Here is a 20,659-nt window from a genome sequence, read left to right on the forward strand (position 1 = left end):
CTCTTAACTCCTCTGAGATTTAAAGTGCTCCTCAACAACTATTGACCAAGCTTCTTTTGACCAACTGAAACAGGAGCAGGAGTAGACTAATCACTGAGCTCAGTCCAACACTCAGTTTGTTCATGGCTGACCTGTCCCTCAACTTGCATTTACCCACTTCAGCTCCATCCCCCTGACAACCATTCTAAATAAAAATATATCAACCACAGACAGCTTTGTGATTTCACCCCTGACAGCCCGGCTCTAATTTTAAAGTATGTCCTCTTGTTTTTGATTTCCCCAATAGATGAAATACTTTATTGTACCTATCATACTGAATTGTCATACATTTAAAACAAAAATGACTAGATCACCCTTCAATCTTCAATACTTCAGCCATGTTTAAGCCTTCAAACCTCAAACCTGTAAGTGCCAGTACCATTATAAGGAATCTGTGTTACACTTCCTTGACAGCTAATAGGTCTTTCCTGAGGTATGTGGTGCCAAGACTACTTCAGATGGGACATCACCAAGGCTCTATAGCTTTATACAATTGAAACATTGTTTCAAATCATCTACATTACAATGATGAAACAAAGACACACATTCCAGTTGGCTTTTGGGTGTGATTTGTCGCTGTCTACCAACTTGAATAGACTTGTGCGCTCAGTCTCTCAAATCTATTTATCTACAGTGTCTGATATCTCACAGTTAACAACATACTCTGGTTTATCTTTGAAATCTTCACATATGAAATTTCCAGTTCAACTCAAAAGACTACCTCCAATTCCACGCACTCTCAAACATTTTTGGCAACGACTTCTTGCATGGAACGTAATGGAATAGCCATGGAGCCAACTTCCACCTTAAATCCTTTGTCTCCCTCACACATGATCTCCTCAAAACATTCACCTCGATTTGGCTTTCAAGACTTACCTTTATAAATGCAGTGCTGGCTTTGTCTGATCAGCACATAGTTTACTCCAGTTTTGTCCTTAAATGATTTTAATACCTCCCCAAAACAGACATCAAATTGAGAGGTCTGTAGCCACTTGGTTTTGTACTCTGACCATTCCTAAATAATGGTATAATGTTAGCAAATTTCCAGTCTAACTGCACAATTTCAAAATCAAGAAAGTTTTGAAAGATTACTGCTAATGCTGAAACCAATTTGAGTCAGAGAGATGGACAGCATGGAAACAGACCCTTCAGTCCAACTCGTCCAATGTCGACCAGATATCCCAACCCAATCTAGTCCCACCTGCCAGCATCTGGCTCATATCCCTCCAAACCCTTCCTATTCATATACCCATCCAAATGTCTCTTAAATGTCACAATTGTACCAGCCTCCACCACTTCCTCTGGCAGCTCATTCCATACACGTACCACCCTCTGTGTGAAAAAGTTGCCCCTTAGGTCTCTTTTATGTCTTTCCCCTCTAACCCTAAACCCATGCTGTCTAGTTCTGGACTCCCAGGCCCCAGGGAAAAGACTTTGCCTATTTACCCTAACCATGCCCCTCGAAATTTTGTAGCCTCCGACGCTCCAGGGAAAACAGCCCCAGCCTGTTCAGCCTCTCACTGTAGCTCAAATCCTCCAACCCTGGCAACATCCTTGGAAATCTTTTCTGAACCCTTTCAAGTTTCACAACATCTTGCCTTTTCCAAAAATAAAATCAGCTCCACTTGTTCACTAACCTATTAGAAGAAAACATTTTCCCAACCTTGTACAATACTTTACACATGGCAACGTTACACTTGTGTGCTCTTGTTTCAGTCTCCATTTCCCTCAATGGAAGGACTTAAAATTACACATGGGCTTATCACAATCAGGCAACTTGATGCCAACAGATCTTTGCCTCAAAGCAGTTGAAAGTCTCAGGAGGTCTTAATGAAGTAAATCCTATTGAGATATTTCAAGAAAAGCATTGACTGGAAATTGCTTTGTCCTTCTAGTATTCAATGTTGAAGACGAGCAAAGCTAACACATTAAAAGAAAGTGTTTCCAGCAAGCAACTTTCCCTGTCAAGACTGTGCATCATAAAACTTCAGCATACGTGAGTTTCCAAATTGTAGTCATGGAGCACAAGGGTGTCAAAGTGGATGCAGGATGTTGTAAAATCAGCCTATGTGCTGTAGGTCTGCAAGACTTTTTGAAATAACAATTTAACTGCATTTGCTCCTTCAAAGAAAATGCACAGCATTCCTGAACTATCAAAGAGCCATGTCAAACAATGACCATTTCCATAAACCAGGCAAATTCCTAAAACTGGCCTTATGGATTTGTGTATGCTTGCAATATTTCACCAAGTCTCTAAAGAACTGAGTTCTCAGAAAACGTTAGCAAATAATGAAGATGTGACATCCTTAAAGAAGAACTAGTGGGTCAAATAATAAACTTCCAGAGAGAAATATAACCCACTGGAAGGTAATAATGTGTATGCTTCTATACACATGGGCACTTTGCCACACTAGCTATAACTGCTCTGTAAAAATTGGATACGGGGACGATGATTTTGATAAATGTTTATCTGCTGAAGAATATCAATAACATTTAACTGCACAAATGAGACACAACAGAAAGAGGTAAAAAATGACTTCCATTTCAAAAAGGCAGGTTTGGTTTCAGATTTTCATTTTGGAAACTTCCGGAGAGACCACTAAAACATCAGTAGCTTATTCAAAATTGAAGAAATTGAATAGATATCTTGAGGAAGTATTTCATAATGTTATTGCATTCTTAACATTCGCATGATTGTAAAAGAAAAAGTTAATAAATCTTAAAAATGGGAATGATATATAAGGGCTGTTGGTAAGCAGGAGTCCATGAGAATTTTTTTACATCATAGAGGGACTGAACTTTGTCAAAATTTTGTTTCATGTTTATTATTCACATTTACTCGAAAAATGTGCGCCTCTGGAAAATAAAATGGAGCTGTTCAACAGAAAAAGAAGCAATATTTCAGTCCTTTGGCGGGTTCATAAGAATTTAATTATTTAACATCTGCGCCTTTTCACTAATTGAAATATGGAAACATCAATATGGAGATTGGGATATGTTTTCCACATTTGACACCCATCATCAACATGAGTGTTCCCTGGTTAAGTACAGAAAAGAGCAAATGCGCAATAAAATTTACACTAATTCTCCAAGGCAAAATACAGAATGATAGTAAAAACGAAAAAGAGTAAGTGGCAGCCTCAATAATTAAGAATGACACCATTTCAATGATAAAAGAAGTATAATGAGAGATCTAAGCGGGCAGTGAAGACATTAGGAGCAGAATATTTTTAAAATTTAAGACTGTACTGGAGATTTGTGTACAGCCCAACCCTTCTGACCTTAGCTGTACCTATGAAGTGGTGCAGTTGTAGAGACTGGATTAGCATGTAGTAAAGACAGGATGGCTTCAGTGTGCAATTTAAGATGTAATATAGATTGGGATAAGCAGACTGGCTCTTTCTTGTATGGCTTCAGGATAATTTTCTCCAACAATATATTCTAGAACCAAATAGGAGAATAGCTATATTCAATTTGGACATTAATGTGATGAGACACGGACTGTTCATAGGAAACTGTGCAAACCTGTGAAAAGATAATGATCAGGTAGAATTTCATGTAATCTGGAAATTACTTGTATCCATCGGGGCAAAAGTTCTAATTGCCAACAAAACGCATGTTAGACTAAAGGAATAAAAAAATTACTACAAAAAGTCAAAAATTAGCACACACCAGGCAATGGAGGAATTAAAAGAACAATGAAAGGTGAACAACCAAATTATAAGAGCTATGAAAAAGGAGTACGATAAGAAATATGCAAGTTATATCAGAATCATCAAAATAAATTTCTATAATTCTCAGGAAAGAGTGCAATGTGGGCCCCTTACAAATAACATTATTGAAAGTAAAAAAATAGTGTGCATGTTGAACAATTACTTTGTTTACATCAGTGATAACATTAGATATCTTAAGAAAATAATTCTTAAGTGGTGGAAAATTGCCAAATCACCAAAACAAAATAGGCCGATGACAGGAGACAATGAGCAGAGATAATGGGAAGGTACACTGATACACAGAATATGTCTAGTGCAGGTCTGCATGACAATGGTGGGGCATTAGCTCCTTATGGTAATTAACAATAACTCAGTAATGAGGTACAAAGCTGTACATTCAAGTTTGCCAATGAAACAACAATAGGCAGCATTTTGAGCAATGTAAATGGTAGCATAAAATTACAAAGAGATATTAACAGGTTAACAAAATGAGGTTACAGGATTATGGAGATAACTGGTTTGCTTTCGTTTTTAAAAAAGTCAATGAAACCTTTTTTAAACAATACATTTCTTGAAAATCTCATGTCTCGTGGTAACGGCTTGTTTATTGCAGACTCTTGCCTAGGTTTACCACTGTCTGGTTGCAGTTTCTGCCTTGATGATTGCTTGGTTTCTTCAGCTTGGTGGCCAGTTTGGTTCACAGTTCAACTCTCTTGTTCCTGAAAACCATCCTATTGTGGACAAGGTCAGAAGTCACAAACACCAGGTTACAGTTCACCAGGTTTATTCAAAGTCACAAGCTTTTGGAGCCTTGCTCCTTCATGACGCGAAGTGAAGAGCAGCACACAGGCAGAGAATTTATAGGCAGAGTGATCAAAAGACCATATAAATGGTATGAGTGGAGTGTCAACAGCTGAATACCAAGTGAAGGGATGACCTATAATCCGATTAGTTGAGGAAGAGAGCTAATTACAAAAAATTAAAAATAAGGTGGTGCTAGAGACAAACATATTTGATATGTTACATAGTACGATGTTGCCTAGTATGGTGACGAAACGTCTAACAACAAACTTTCCAACTGAGCGAGCAAACTTACAAACAGAACCTCAATCTGAGCTACAAATGTTTTCAAAAATCGCTAACAAACTAACCAGCTGGAATAACACGAGAGACATCTCTCTGTCGGCACGGTGGCTCAGTGGTTAGCACTGTTACCTCACAGCGCCAGGGACCCAGGTCAATTCCAGTCCCGGGCGACTGGTTTGTGTAGAGTTTTCACATTCTTTCCATGACTGCATGGGTTTCCTCCGGGTGCTCCGGTGCACTTTAGGTGAATTGGTCATGCTAAATTGCCCACAGTGTTCAGGAGTGTATACGTTAGGTGCATTAGTCATGGGAAATGTAGAGTAATAGAGTTGGGGAATGTATCTGGGTGGGATACTCTTTCAAGGGTTGGTGTGGACTTGTTGGGCAAAATGGCCTATTTCCACTCTGTAGGGATTCTATGATAGGTGTGAGTCACATGCCAAGGGTCTAATAAAAGTAACAAGTAATCCAAAACTGTACAAATAGACTAATTGAACCTTCCTCAACACAATGAATGTTTCAACACTATACCAGCACCCGCTACAACAATGGTATTGCTGCTGCAGCCTCAGTACTCAATACCAACACACAATCTCCAGGCATCAACCTACAACTCATCCACTTCATCCTCGACCACAGCAGCTTCACCCTTTACAATCGGTTCTTCATCCAGACACACAGAGCAGCCATAGTGACCAAATTTGCACCCCAATATGCCAACATTTTCATGCACGAGTTCGAGCAAAACCTCTTTGATGCGCAGGACCTGATACAAATGCTATACACCAGATACATCTACAGTTTTTCCTCTGGACTCATGGTGAGGAATCACTGAAATGCCTACACAAGGATATTAACAAGTTTCATCCCACCATCAGACTTACCATGGACTACTCTTCAGAATCAAACTCATTCTTGGACACACACATATCTCCATCAAAGACAGACACCTCAGTACCTCATTCTATCACAAGCCCATGGATAATCTCAGGATGCTGCACTTCTCCAGCTTCCAACCATAAACACGTTAAAGAAGCCATCCCCTATGGACAAGTCCTGCTCATAAACAGGATCTGCTCAGATGAGGAGGAGCATGACAGACACCCTCATAAGAACATGATACAATTCTCAACTCATCGATCACCAGTTCCGATGTGCCACAGCGAACAACCACAATGACCTCTGCAGAAGACAGGCACAGGACATGACCAATAGAGTATCCTGCATCACCCAGTACTTCCCTGGAGCGGAGTAATCAAGCCATGTTCTTTGCAGCCTTTAATATGTCAGCATTGATAATGAACATCTCGCCAAGATCATCCCTACACTCCTATTTCTCGCCTTCAAACAACCGCCAAACCTTAAACAGACCATCATTCACAGTAAACTACCCAGCCTTCAGGAGAACATCAAATACAACACCACACAACCCTGCCATGGCAACCTCTGCAAGACATGTTAGATCAATGACATGGATACCATTACCACATATGGGAGCATCACTCACCACACATATGGCAGATGCTCATGTGACTCAACCAATGTTGTCTACCTCATACGTACAGGCAAGGATGCCGAGAGGCATGGTGTATTGGCAAGACCATGCAGACGCTACAACAGATGAATGGACAGACAGGATTATTCCCTCCCAGTCGGGGAATATTACAGCAGTGAAGGACATTCAGCCTCCAAGGCAGCCTTTGAAATACACAACAATGCAGAAACGCCAAGCAGAAACTGACAGTCAAGTTCCATACCCGTGAATATGGCCTCAACCATGGTCTCGGGTTCACGTTGCGCTAAATGTTTTGACACCATCAATTTGATAACTTGTTATGGTCCCTCTACCTCAATTAGCTTGTAACAGTTTTGGATTACTTGTTAGTTTGATTCAGCCCTCAGCTTGTGACTCATATCACCCATGTTATTCCAGCTCTTTGGTTTGTCTCCAGCACCACCTTATTTTTAATTTTTTGTAATTAACTCTCTGCCTCAATTAATCAGATTATAGGTCATTCCCTTCAGTTGCTATTTAGCTGTTGACACTTTACTCACATTGTCTGACACTTTTGATCACCTGCAGAGACTTATTATTCAGCCTAGTGACACTCCACTCACACCATTTTTATGATTTTTGATCTGTCTTTAAATTCTGTGCCTGTGTGCTTTCTTCACTTCACATGACGAAGGAGCAGTGCTCTGAAAGCCTGTGATTTTGAATAAACCTGTTGAACTATAACCCGGTGATATGTGCCTTCTGACCTTGACCACCCCAGTCCAAGACGGGCACCTCCACCTCCTGTTGTGAATCCAGTATAGTATCTGGAGCACTGGTCCAGGCTCAACCCTGGTGTCCTCTTTGAGAAAGTCTGGAAGAATCTTCTATGCTGTGCTTCCTGAGAAAGCTGCATTGGATCCATCCTAGAGACACCTGTCTACGTTTTGGTGTGTTAGAACCCTTGCTGATTTTTCATTATTTTTATTTTATTCTTTTATCAATTTTGGATTGGAGCTGTGAATGGAGAGCTAAGAATGATGCTTGGACAATGGGTAACAGCTTGTGCGGATAGGACAACAGAACAATCAGGCTTATGTTTACTCGGGAGGCCAGGCCTCAAATTAATTGCAGGTTGTTTCCTGATCAAAACATTCTGCAGACGCTTCGTCACCAGGGAAGAGCATTATGTTTAAACAAATAGCAGAAGTCAGCTATTAATAATGTCAGATATTCATTCTAAAAATCTGGTACAATGGTATTCTCAAACAGATTGTGAATGGCTAATGAGACTGCATGGAGGAGGTGGTCAGTCTGTCAGGGAGTGGTCAGAGCTTGAACTTAGTTTTTGGATTGTGTTTCCTGCGAGGAAAAACTAATCTGGCTGTTGTTGATACAACAGAGATTCAAATGCTCCCTGCCTAAACTTCTTAAATCAGCTCCTGGAAGCTCAGTGTTTATTTGTGCGTGTGTTTTAGGTTATTCAGAGGGATAAACATTTGTATAATTATATTACAAACTGCATGTGTTACCAAGTTCTGCACCTTCAAGGAATAGTTTTTTTATATACTAACATAATAACAGTAAATCTTTACCAACTGGTCTGAAGAGTCATATCAGACTTGAAGTAGTTTTACTCTGTTTCTCTCACCACTGATGCTCCAAACCTGCTGAATTTCTGGAGCATTTTCTGATCTGGCAGGTAATCCAAAATCTGAGAAACGCTGAGATCTGCCACAACCATAGTCCTGGAAGAATGCACACTCAAAACTTTTTTGCTTTTGCAGTTTTTGGACGTTGAATCTGTATTTGAAACTATGCTCCTCAAGCAGCGTTGATGCTAGATCTGAGATTGATGGAACTTTGTTAACCAATTGCATTAGGGATATAGGACAAGTTCAGCCACACAGAATTGGGTCAGGGACTAAGGTTCAAGACTCTAAGGCTCCTGATTCCAAAGCCTTACAGCTTCACTGCATCTTTAGAAGCAAGTAACAGTCAATGCTCCAAAGCATAACCACTTACCTTCTGGACTGATGCCATTGGCTTGTTGAGATACTCCATTCACATTGGTGGACAAACCTATCTGGTGAATAATCTGTAAATAATACAATGTAAAGCATTATATAGTTTCAGAGATCTCAAAATTTTCACTTTAGAGAGCCCTTGGCCATAGGAAGTAAGGCCAAGGATTGCACAGTAACATGACAATATATTTTGGGCAGGAAAAGGTCATCTGGTGGTACCTTTCATGATTTCTTATATTTCTTGGATTACTATCACAGTTAAAGTCAATTCAAACACAGAGCCATTCGGGTATGGCTGCAGCATTTTCGTTAGAAAAATAGCAAGAAGATGGGAACATTTTATCAAAATACAGTTGTGTAATAAAAACACTTCACATAAAGTTGAAAGCATTTGCCATTGACTGTCGGAACTAAGTATACAGAAAAGATCAGTATTTAATTGTGAATTTTAATAATCTAACCTAATGGCAGTTTTGTGACTGGTGCACCTGCACAATAACTGGTATGACCACATAGTCTGTAATTTAACATTTGTTCTATAGGGCTTATTTTCAAATTCATACTTTTTGAGCATTATCAGAAAAATATAAGTGTGCTTCAAATAGTAGAAGCAATAATCATGGGCAGGAGTCTGCATTTTTATAGTCATATATTCCAGGATGTTAAGGATCTTACATGTCTGTGAAGCTGTAACATGCTAAACTCTCAGTCAAGACAAAGTGAATTCCCTCAGCATGTTAGCACAGTGGGTAGCTATCCAGCAAGATTCCCATGTCAACTTATTCATAGGAATGTGATTTATTGTCTGAAATCTTGAAATTGAATTCGATGCCAGAAGGTTAAAAAGGAGCAGAAACACTAATGTCCCGAATTTTTTAACCAAATTTCTGCAGTCTCTGATTTAACCAATGCTGTGATTTGAACCATGGGGGATATTTTGACCTTGGACAATAGTGCAAGGTGTTTATAATGGATGCTATTAGGTCAGCCATCCATTCTATTTCTCCTGATATTTATATCTATTGACGTCAATGGAAATGAGAATTGGACAGACCCATAATAAATGGCTGCTCATATAGCACCTTTGCCAAAGTCAAAACCTCCCCATGGAACTTTATAGCCCAAAAGGAAACCAGAACTGCTGGAAATACTCAGCAGGTTAGGACAGAGGAATAGTGCTAACCTTTCAAGTCAATGACTATGTGTGAGCTCTGATGAAAGGGTATTGACCTGAAATGAAGAAAAACATTTTTGTGCAGAAACATGTTAAGATTTGGAATGCATTGCCTGACAGCATGATGTAGAAATGTGTAATTGAGGCATTCAAGAGAGCAGCTATCTATAAAATAAGATTGTGTACAGCTATCAGGAGAACAGTCAAACGGCAATAAATAATTGTTCCAATGGAGAACTGGCAGTGTCACAGCTGTTTTAACTTGCTTTACAACGTTGTGGATGCTGCTACTGTAGCAACATTTGCCACAGCTGTCACAACGTGAGCAGAGTTTTCAGAGCAGAGTGTAGGATGTGGATTGGAGCCTTGAGTCTATTCTGTAAGGATGGACACTTTATAAAAATATCTTCAGCAACTTTGTTGGTACAGTTCCTTAAGGAAGAGTTGCAAAGTTGTAGTAATGCTGAGTTAGCAAATTCTGATGGAGGTTTGCACTCTGTTCGCTCTTCAATTTGTTTCTTTTGCATTACATTCCCTTGAGTTTTCATGTGCCTTTTATAAATTCAAATTGCTTGACTCACTTGAGAAAACTCAGTTATTGCTGCTATTCCTGCTGAGCTCTTATCCATCATTAGTTATTGTTTGAATGATTGCATGAATATTTCACATAAAGAAACACAGGAACTCACTCTAATTTTCAGGTTATGTCCCATTGTTCAGAATTCTCTCACAAGAGGGTTATCCATCTTAGCAAATCCTTTAGTCACCTTAAATATATCATATAAATTACTTTTTCATCTTTTATATGCGAGGGAATATGAGCCAATTCTATGTAACCCGTCCTCATGATTTGATCCTTTTATCCATAGTGTCCTCCTGGTGAACCTTTACACTCCCTCAAAGCCAAATTAATCTTGAGTTACAGTTTCCAGAATGGAAAGCAGTACTCTAACTAGAGTCTAGCCAGAGATTTATATAGCTGTAAGATCACTTTCACTTATTTGTATTCTAGTCCTCTTGAAATAAAGGCCAACATTTTTTTAATATTATTTTTTGTAACTATCCTCTAGCTTTTAATGGTTTCTGTCGTTGGACCGTTAAGAACTTATACCACAGTTCCTAGCTTTTTACCATTTTAAAATGTGGTGATCTATCTTTTTTGGCTTCGAAGTAAATGACTTCACACTGTTTCTGCATTAAACTTCATCTACCAATGTTCTGCCCACCTATCAGTGTCCCTTTGACCCCAGCTGTTTCTATCTACTACTTTCAATTCTATCTAACTTTGCGCTGTGAGCAAATTAAGAAACACTACTCTCCAGTTCATCATCAATTGTGAAACGCTGAGGTTCTAGTTCAAATCCTGAATGCCAGAACTAGTAAACGTCCAGTCATTTGAGTACATGCTGGTTTTAAAGTGGGATTTTATATAAAATAGCTAACTACCTGAAGCAGGAAGGAGACCAAAGCTGTGCAGGAAGGCTTCAAAAGGTAGATGTCAGTCTGAAATAGGATTGGAAGTCTTGCCTTAAAGCAATTAATGTTACTTCCATTGATAACTTGTCTTGGGACAGCTGTCTGGTTGATGGGTAGGGTCCTCCCCAGTGTTTCAGACAGGAGTGCAGGGACTGTGCTTCTTTTAAATCCCAATCCCTGCCCCAGGAATCAAAACACCTTTCTTGTCTGTGTTCTTTCATGGGTTGTGAGCATTGTTAACTAGGTCAGCCACAGTTACCCATGGTGCCAGCTGCTGTAGGCTCCCTGCCTCTATTCCTGATGAAGGGCTTTTGCCCGAAACATAGATTTTCCTCCTCCTCAGATGCTGCCTGAACTGCTGTGCTTTTCCAGCACCACTCTGATCTAGACTCTGGTTTCCAGCAATCTGTAGTCTTTGTTTTTACCGAGCTGTGAACTGCCTTTTTGAATAAGGGCAGACCCACAGCACTGTTAGGGAAGATTCAGATCCTGTGACAGTGAAGGGACAGCCATGTAATTCCAAGTTAGCATAGTGTGAGACTTGATGGAAGCTTAAAGACGATAGAAGTCTCAAGCATCCCTACCTTTGATTTTCTGGAATCATGGATTTGGGAGGTGCAGGTGTTGGAGGTTTGATGTTTTGCTGCAGTACATCTTTTAGCTGACCCATATATTAGCCTTTGTACAAAAGAGATTGAACATTTCAGGTGGTGGAAGGGTGTCAATCAGTAGGTTGTTTTGTCTGTAATTTCCTTAAACCTTCACTGCTATAATCTGTTATGTATGCTTAAAATTTCATGTTTGAACCAATATAGACTGCATAAATTTAAAAAAAAAACTGCACTTCCCAATTCAGCACTAGCTTTGGAACTACTCCATAGCTGCTCTTTCAGTTAACACATGCAGACAAACATACAAAGAATCATGAGTCCTGACAATCATGCAAGAATATCGATTGCATTTTCTTTACAAGCTGTTCAGAGATGGTACAATGCACCTCAGAAGCAAGTGGGGCTTGAACCCAGGTCTCCTGGCCCAGAGCCAGAGACATTAACATTGCACTAGGGAAGCGCCAGAATATCTACTGTCGATATTTTCTAATCAATCTGCTCAGTTAAGTTATTAGACTCCTCTGGAGCAAGTGGGATTTGATCCTGGGCCTCCTGGCTGAGAGGGAGGGGCACTACTATTATGCCGCAAGAGCCCATGAATATCTATTGTATAGTCAGGGCAATAATTGGGAGCTGTGTCCGGGCGGTATGACTGAGACGGTTAAGCTCAATTACGTCCCTATTTAGCTCAATATTTTTATGATCACTTCTCTTTTGTTTCTTCCTAACTAGGAAGGAATTAGAGTTATGGCCCACATGCTGGCAAATCGGACAAGGTCAGATTGGGATGTGTGCTTGGCACAGATGAGTTGGACCAATGGCTCTGTTTTCATGCTGCATGACTCTACAAGTAGTCTGTAGGTATTCTTGCTGAAGATAAGTGGAGAAGTGACATCAGTAATTAGAAATACAATTAATAATAGAATTGATCACTTTGGTACAATAAGCGCAGTGGAATTATCGCTTAAGAATTAAAAAGGAGGGTTTTCACAGTGCACAGTTGGTGCAATAATGAGAGTCAGTACACCAATGTTTAAGTGCCACTTGTTGCAGCACTATGAACAGATTGATTCGAAATAAAAGGAGGCGTTTCAAGGGGCTGGTTTGCCAGCCAAGTACTGGAGACTGTTATGGCAAGTTCTAAGACAGCTACTGTCAAAGGAAAGAGTTCAAGAGGGGTTACACTTTGATGGATTGATAGCCTGTATGAAGTTGCAAGTCATTGAGTTAAAAGTATACATTTACTCCTTTAAACAACTTCACTGAAACTTCCTAATTAATTTCAGTAAAATGGCTGAAAAAGCTACAGAGAACAAGATGGAAAACATAAATCTTTGAAAAGGTTGTCTAGACCCACACATGAAGCACGGTCATTTAGGTTAGAAAGCATAGGGCAGTCCAGTGTCAAGTATCTCAGAATAAATCAGAGCCTTCAAAAGATGGGAAGTGAAACTGGTGAATGAATTATTTGGATACTGACATTTTCACCAATTTCAATATCTTATTTTGTACTGCTCTATTGGAGATGTAATTTTATTCCGAGCTGTTACTGGTACCTGAGTTACACCAGTGCCTGTCCTTCTAAAAGTCCCTTCTTTATTCATTCATGGGATGTGAGTATTGTTTGGCTAGGCTCGCATTTATTCCCTATTCCTAATTGCCTCTGAAAAGGTGTTCTTGGAGGGGCACATCCAGTAGATGGTGCCCCCATGTATCAGGTGGCCTTGTCCTTCTGGGTGGTAAAGGGTTGGGCTTGGAAGATGCTATTGCAGGAGCTTTGGAGAGTTGTTGCAGGGCAGCTTATAGCTTCTACACACTGTAGCAGTGATGGAGGGTGAGGCAGTAGCATAATGGTATAATCACTTGACAAAAACGTCCCATGGCCTCAAATCCCGCCATAGCAGACAGTGAGATGTAAAATCAGTTAGTGAATGTCTGAAATTAAAAGCTAAAAGGATGGTGATAAGCTTTGGGATATCCTGACATGTTGAAAATAAAACTGATGAAAAGGTTATTTCCGCACCAATCCGTGATCACTAATGAATAATGGTAGAATAAGGTTATACTTCATTCCTACAGTTTTCCTCTGGTTGTGAATTGTCACATGAGCCTTGAGAGCAATGAGAATCCACCGTGACTGGTGCATTCTAACGTGGTGTTTGGTTTTGGTATCTTTGCCAATGGCGCAAGTGGATATTATTGGCGGCTTCAATGAATTCTCAGATGGTTGATATTTCCAATACACAAATCTGCAAACTCCACAACCTGCAGGACAAGTGCTACTTCAAGGGCTGGATGGATGAGCTCGCTGAAGGTTTCTGAGATTCCCTCCAATATCTCCACTTTTGCTTCTGCATGAATCTCAAGAAGTCTCTCAATGTGCATGCACCCTCCCATACAAGGCTTGGTTGGTCACAAGCCAGGGGCCTCACCTGAGTTGGCAATCGTATTAGAACTCTTCGAGCAGTTCCAATGTTTGGCTTTGATGGGGGACATCTTGGACAGATTCACTGTCACCAATCTTTCTCATTGGTATTACTCTAAGCTACTGATACTATGGAGGAAGGATGCCCACAGAAGATAGTTTAATCTTGTGAACAGTAACTAGGTTTCTCGTCTTGTGGGACATCCAACCTAACAGAAAGTTCACATTACGACTTTAGCTACTTTTTGTTAACATGGCAAACAACTGGGGATTCACCTGGTTCCTCCCAGGAGCAGCTGTTATATCCTGATGGGCAGACATTATCTTATGATTTCAGTTAGCCCCTATAAAGCAAGGAGTGCTTTGAAGACCTCCATTAAGCATTTCTGCTCTCCTCTGGGGAACGCCCCTGCTGTGATTTTATTCTGATTAAGATTTGCTTTGGGCATCTAGAATACAAACCACATTTTCCAGCCAGCACAATGGCATTGATTGGTTAGTGCCTTGATTTTGTAGCAAGATTAGAGTGGTGCTAGAAAAGCACAGCAGGTCAGGCAACATCCAAGGCAGCATCCAAGGAGCAGGAAAATCAATGCTTTAGGCAAAAGCCCTTCATCAGGAATAAGGTACGACCTGTCGGGGAGAGGATGCTACTGTAGCACTATCTTCCTTGCCAGTAAAGTTGGAGGATTCTGCAAAGGAATTTTGGTGATACTGTCTTCCTGTGCTTTGAGGTATCTGCTGCCCAAAGCATATAGGAGCACAGAGACCACAGTTCCATGAAACATTTCTTCACTTGTTGATCAAAACAGTGAGTTTTTTTGAGCACTAAAATAAGGATGTAAATAAGGATATTTATGGTAAAGACAAAGTCATTAGTATTGACATTAGTATTTATCTCGTGGACATGAGATCAGCTTCATCCTAGCTTACAGGCTGAAAATAGACATCAATTCTTCCTTCAGTTTTGCTGATTATCTTACATGACTTGAATGATTTTTGTCCTTGGTTTGTATATCTCACTGTTACTTGACAGTTTCCTTGCCCCTCATTCATAATTTTTTTTGTATGACCAACCATAATACATCATCATCATCATCAGAGGTGGCCTAATAAATCCTAACAATTTATCTTATGTTCAAAATGTTGACATTTCTGTTTTTATTTTAAAATGATAAAGGTGATTTAAACTGAATTTAAAGACATTAAAAATTGCAAATAGGTACTGAGACCGTGGGATTTTGTTGAACCAACAAGCAATCCCTCTGATTGTAACACGGTCCATCTTGTTTGCAGGACACATGTATTTGAAAATTTTGAATAGGCTGTCCATTCAAAATTCAAACTCAAAAAAAAAGGTGCTTTCATTCCACTGTATTTTGTTGAACCAAAATGTATCTATCCATATGCTATGCATGGTTAGTCAAAGGAGATTTATTTATGCTCTGAAATACAAAGTGTTTTAAGAAACTAATGCTTCTCTAGACCATTATAGGAGAACTAATCATATTTTCAGGTACAACCTCAATGATCATGGGTGCATTTATATTGAAATTTAAAATCAGTGGCCTTAAATACACTTACATTTTGTTAACAATGCAGTTAGTTTTTATCTCTCCATTTTTTTTAAACACCAACTCTGCAGAGGAAATCTTCAAGTAGGAAGGTGATAGATAGTTAAAAACCTTCAATAGCAACAGTGGGACCTGGGTGAACAAATGTAATTTTGGAAGGATGATTCTGGGGTTCAGAAATTAGGAGCAGTGAGTCTGAAATAATGACACATAATGAGATTATGAGTGTCATGGTCACTGGAAAGACAGGTTAATGTAGTTGGGAGCACTGGGAAAGACATGGGTCTGGAATGAGCAGTGGAAGAGTTATTTCGCTTAACCCACCTCGTATCTCTAAAAAAAACCATTAAAATGGCAGCAAATCCACATTGCAATCTCAGCAAACCAGAGATGGAAGGGTTGTTGTGATCACTGCTGCCAGTGTAGGAGAGAAACTAATAAATCTAAACTCCCCTGCAATGGATTGCCTTCGTGAAAATGGTCTGTTGGGAAGTCGTCATGCCACATCTTATTTATGTCATAGTACAGTGTACCGTCACTTGTAAAAGAAGGAAAAATGATCTTCACTTTACATTGTCTTTGGAAGTGCAGTCAGTGTGGTAATGTAGGAAAACACTGTGTGGATAATAGACACACACCAAGCTCACAAAGAGCAGTGTAACCAAATAACCTGCTTTTTTTAAAGAAGTGGTTTGTTTAAGGAATAAATGTTCATGAGTGCATGGGGAACAGTGATGGACCCTGACTCCAAATAGAAAGTCAGTCCTGATGAAGGGCTTATGCCCAAAATGTCAATTCTCCTGCTCCTCGGATGCTGCCTGACCTGCTATGCTTTTCCAGCACCACACTCTTGACATGACTCTAAGGTAAGCCCACTTTTTTGGATAGGCCTGGCAGGAAGATCCAAGTGAGTGGACGAATGGATGGGGAAACTGGGTTAGACAAGTTGGGGGAGATTGGTGAGATGAGTGAGGATGAGAGAAAAGGTCAGCGGGAGCTCCAAAAAAAAAATTCTCTTCCCTTCTCACTTAGTTTTCTGAGGAGGCCCCTTAGAGTTCTGACACTATCGTTGCAAGGCAGGAGGAAGGACACGATCTTGCCTCGTTACCTTAGAACATCAGCACAAGTGCAATGAAGCTTTTAATTGGCTATTAATTGGTCACTCAAGACCCTCAGTCAGCCCAGTTAGGCTTCCAAGTGCCTGACCTATCCACTGTAATTTGGAGACAGAAAGGGCGAATGGGAAGGACACCCACTTTATTTTATGAGACCCTTGCTTTCAAATTCACTGATGGCGGGCTATCAAATACAGGACCATGTCAAAAGGAGTATGGAGAAATCAAATGCTGTTAACAGAGATGGTGTGGACACCCTCCAAATTGCAGGTCTTCCTTTTCTGTGGAGAAATTGAGAACCATTTTGAGAGGCAGTATGTTTTTGACTCCTTTTTATAAATTAGTTCTGGGTTTACAGTAAGTCGCACTTCCCTTCAGAAATTTCAGGTTCAGCACTTCTCTAATGTAAAGCAGACAACCTTCAACACTTTCTTGGCAGATAACATTCTTCCTAAAAAAGCACTGTCACTATGACTAAGTAAGAGGCATTCCACTCCACTTCCCGACATTGACAAATGAGAAGACACTGTTATAGGTAAATTAAACAACTTGAAAATTCACATCCTGATGCTTTTGGAGACTTTTATTAACAGTATTTTAAAATTTACAGTTCACCCAGAGTTTAGAAATTAATCACATTTCCAGGTAAAATCCTTTCACGGAAATAGACTGCAGAACTCTTTAAAACCCAGAAACACCACTTTTTCACACAGAGGGTGGTATGGGTATGGAATGAGCTGCCAGAGGAAGTGGTGGAGGCTGGTACAATTGCAACATTTAAGAGGCAATTGGATGGGTATATGAATAGGAAGGGTTTGGAGGGATATGGGCCGGGTACTGGCAGGTGGGATTAGATTGGATTGGGATATCTGGTCAGCATGGACGGGTTGGACCGAAGGGTCTGTTTCCGTGCTGTACATCTCTATGACTCTGTTCAGAACCCAAGCCATATAAATGATGCCGAGACTTGGCACTTGCTAGTGTTTTTTTTTAAATCACAAAACTGGCTGAGCTTGAAGCTTTAACAATATTTGACACTACATCTCTAGAATGGAAGGACCATAAATGCTGTAAAAATAGGTCACCTTCTTTAAACTGCTGATCCTTTGACAGCATTCCTGCATTAAAATTAACATGATTACATGCAACTTGAAGAACTCTAATCATAGAAATTACAACACAAAATGAAAACATTTAGCCCATCATGTCTGTAGCAGCTAGGACGATAATCCCTCGTTTGCTCTCCCCTAGTGGCGCTCCTCCACTTCAAATCTTTTTCTGATTTTTCATAAAAGCAAGTAACAGTCTCATCCCTCTAGCTTGACATTCCATGTCTCACTAATCCTTTGTGTAAAGCAATGTCTCCTCACTTCTTTCCATAGTGAGGATTTTAAATTGATGACTCCCTCGTCACTAACTCAAAACAAAAAGAAACTCCTCCTGTCCTATATGTTCTGTCAAATTCCTTCATTTTAAAATGCTCTGTAATATCTCTTGTTTCTTCTCTACTCCAATAGAAATCACAACAATGAGTTGGGACTTTACCAAGAAACAAGCATCCAGGAAAGAGCTGATTTCTGCTGCTTTGACCGTGTTCACAAAGATTGTTTTTGAACTCTCATTAAAGCTACACATGAGATCATAGTTTTTCACAGGAATCAACACCAGTATCTCAAACCTTTCCACCACAAACTTTTGTTTCTCCATTCTTAGCATCTTAAATACAAAATAACTGCCTTGTTAAAAGTATATCACCACTCTTATTTACCTGTTTAAAAACAATGCAGGTATCCAAAACATTTCAACACAAGGAAACAAAAAATATTAAATATGCAGCTACTGGAACAGTATAAATTGATGGAAGTTATTTATTGCTGCTGAATTTTAAATTTATTCACTTTTGGATAATGAGGGATAATCAGAAAATGAAAGCTCAGTATCATTTTTTTAGTCACTGCAGAATACACAGATCTACACATCCTAAGTACTGTCTCACAGATCCTGTTTAAATTCTCTTTCTGAAGAACAGGACACCTGGGCAATCCTAAAGGTGCTTTTGTAAAAAGAAAAGTGACAATTATTCAGGAATCTAGCATCTGTGCTTTGACATTTCACATTTGTACTGATAATTGAGTTGCTTTATTCTGGCAACAGAATTGCAGAAATTTGAAGTCAATAATATAAATGTGCTTTGAGATTGCTGGCTCGAACGCCAGAATACACTTGGTTGGATTTTTTTGTTGCCATAAATTTAATTCTTTCTGAGCTGGGACTGATTTTATAAACTCACACATGTTGTGCAATGTGAAATTCAGTGTTACCTTCTCAGCAATCAAACTAAATTAGTTAGTGCAGTGATTTGAAGTGTTAATTAGATATTGAAGGGAGGGATGTCGCATATTATCTCAAATTTTTCTTCACAATGTTGGACTGCACAAGGCTGTAACAACTCTGACCGTGCCCTGCTGAAAACACCCAGCAAAAGTCCCAAGAGTGATCAATAACAAAGGACAAAGAAAATTTACAGCCCAGGAACAGGACCTTCGGCCCTCCAAGCCTTAGCCAATCCAAATGTACTGTCTAAATCTGTCAGTCAATTCCTAAGCATCTGTATCCCTCTGCTTCCCACCTACTCATGCATCTGTCCAGGTGGATCTTAACTGAAGCTACCATGCCTCCCTCTACCACCTCTGCTGGCAACGCGTTTCAGACACCCACCACCCTCTGTGTAAAGTATTTGCCGCGTGTATCCCCCTTAAACTTTCCACCTCTCACCTTGAAAGTGTGACCTCTCGTTATTGAATCCTTCACCCTGGGAAAAAGCTTGTCTCTATCCACCCTGTCTATACCCTTCATGATTTTGTAAACCTCAATCAGGTCCCCCCTCAATCTCCTTTTTTCTAATGAAAATAAACCTAACCTACTCAACCTCTCTTCATAGCTATCACCTTCCATGCCAGGCAACATCCTCGTAAACCTTCTCTGCACCCTCTCCAAACTGTCCACATCCTTTTGGTAATGTGGCGACCAGAACTGTACACAGTGTTCTAAATGTGGCCGAACCAACGTCCTGTACAATTTTAACATGACTTGCCAGCTCTTATACTCAATACCCCATCCAATGAAGGCAAGCATACTATATGCCTTCTTGACCACTCTATCCACCTGTGCAGCAACCTTCAGGGTACAACGGACCTGCACTCCCAGATCTCTCTGCCCATCAACCTTTCCCAAGGCTCTTCCGTTTATTGTATAATTCCCTCTAGAATTAGTCTTGCCTAAATGCATCACCTCACATTTGCCTGGATTGAAATCCATCTACGACTTTTCCGCCTAACTCTCCAGTCTATCTATATTCTCCTGTATTCTTTGACAGTCCCTTATGCTTTCTGCTACTCCACCAATCTTCGTGTGATCTGCAAACTTGCTGATCATACCAACAGTGCCCTCTTCCAGATCATTTATGTATATTACAAACAACAGTGGCCCCAGCACTGATCCCTGTGGAACATCACTGGTCACCTTTCTCCATTTCAAGAAACTCCCTTCAACTACTATTCTCCGTCTCCTGTTGCTGAACCAAGTTTTTATCCACCCTAGCGAGAACACCCTGCACACCATGTGACTTCACTTTCTTCACTAGTCTACAATGGGGAACCTTATCAAATGCCTTACTAAAGTCCATGTATATGACATCAACAGCCCTTCCTTCATCTATCAACTTGGTCACCTCCTCGGAGAATTCTATTAAGTTGGGAAGGCACGATCTCTCCTGCACAATAAAAATGTTGCCTATCACTGATAAGCCCATTCTTTTCTAAATATAAATAGATCCTATCTCTCAGTACCTTCTCCAGCAACTTCCCCACCACCGACATCAGGCTTACTGGTCTGTAGTTACCCGGAATATCCCTACTATCCTTC

At 40.0% G+C, this 20,659-nt stretch overlaps 1 protein-coding gene across 4 annotated transcripts in view; it reads right to left on the reverse strand.

Moving 5' to 3' along the window:
* The window catches only part of dclk2a (doublecortin-like kinase 2a), a 320,451-nt gene that overhangs the window by 82,766 nt on the left and 217,026 nt on the right, over nt 1-20,659 (reverse strand). For all 4 annotated transcript variants that reach the window (XM_072564911.1, XM_072564420.1, XM_072565652.1 and 1 more), the window contains one exon: nt 8,359-8,431. In XM_072564911.1, coding sequence (XP_072421012.1) covers nt 8,359-8,431 — 73 coding nt within the window. The remainder of the gene's footprint in view (nt 1-8,358; nt 8,432-20,659) is intronic.

Source organism: Chiloscyllium punctatum, chromosome 1 (assembly GCF_047496795.1).
Source record: "Chiloscyllium punctatum isolate Juve2018m chromosome 1, sChiPun1.3, whole genome shotgun sequence".
Taxonomy (NCBI): domain Eukaryota; kingdom Metazoa; phylum Chordata; class Chondrichthyes; order Orectolobiformes; family Hemiscylliidae; genus Chiloscyllium; species Chiloscyllium punctatum.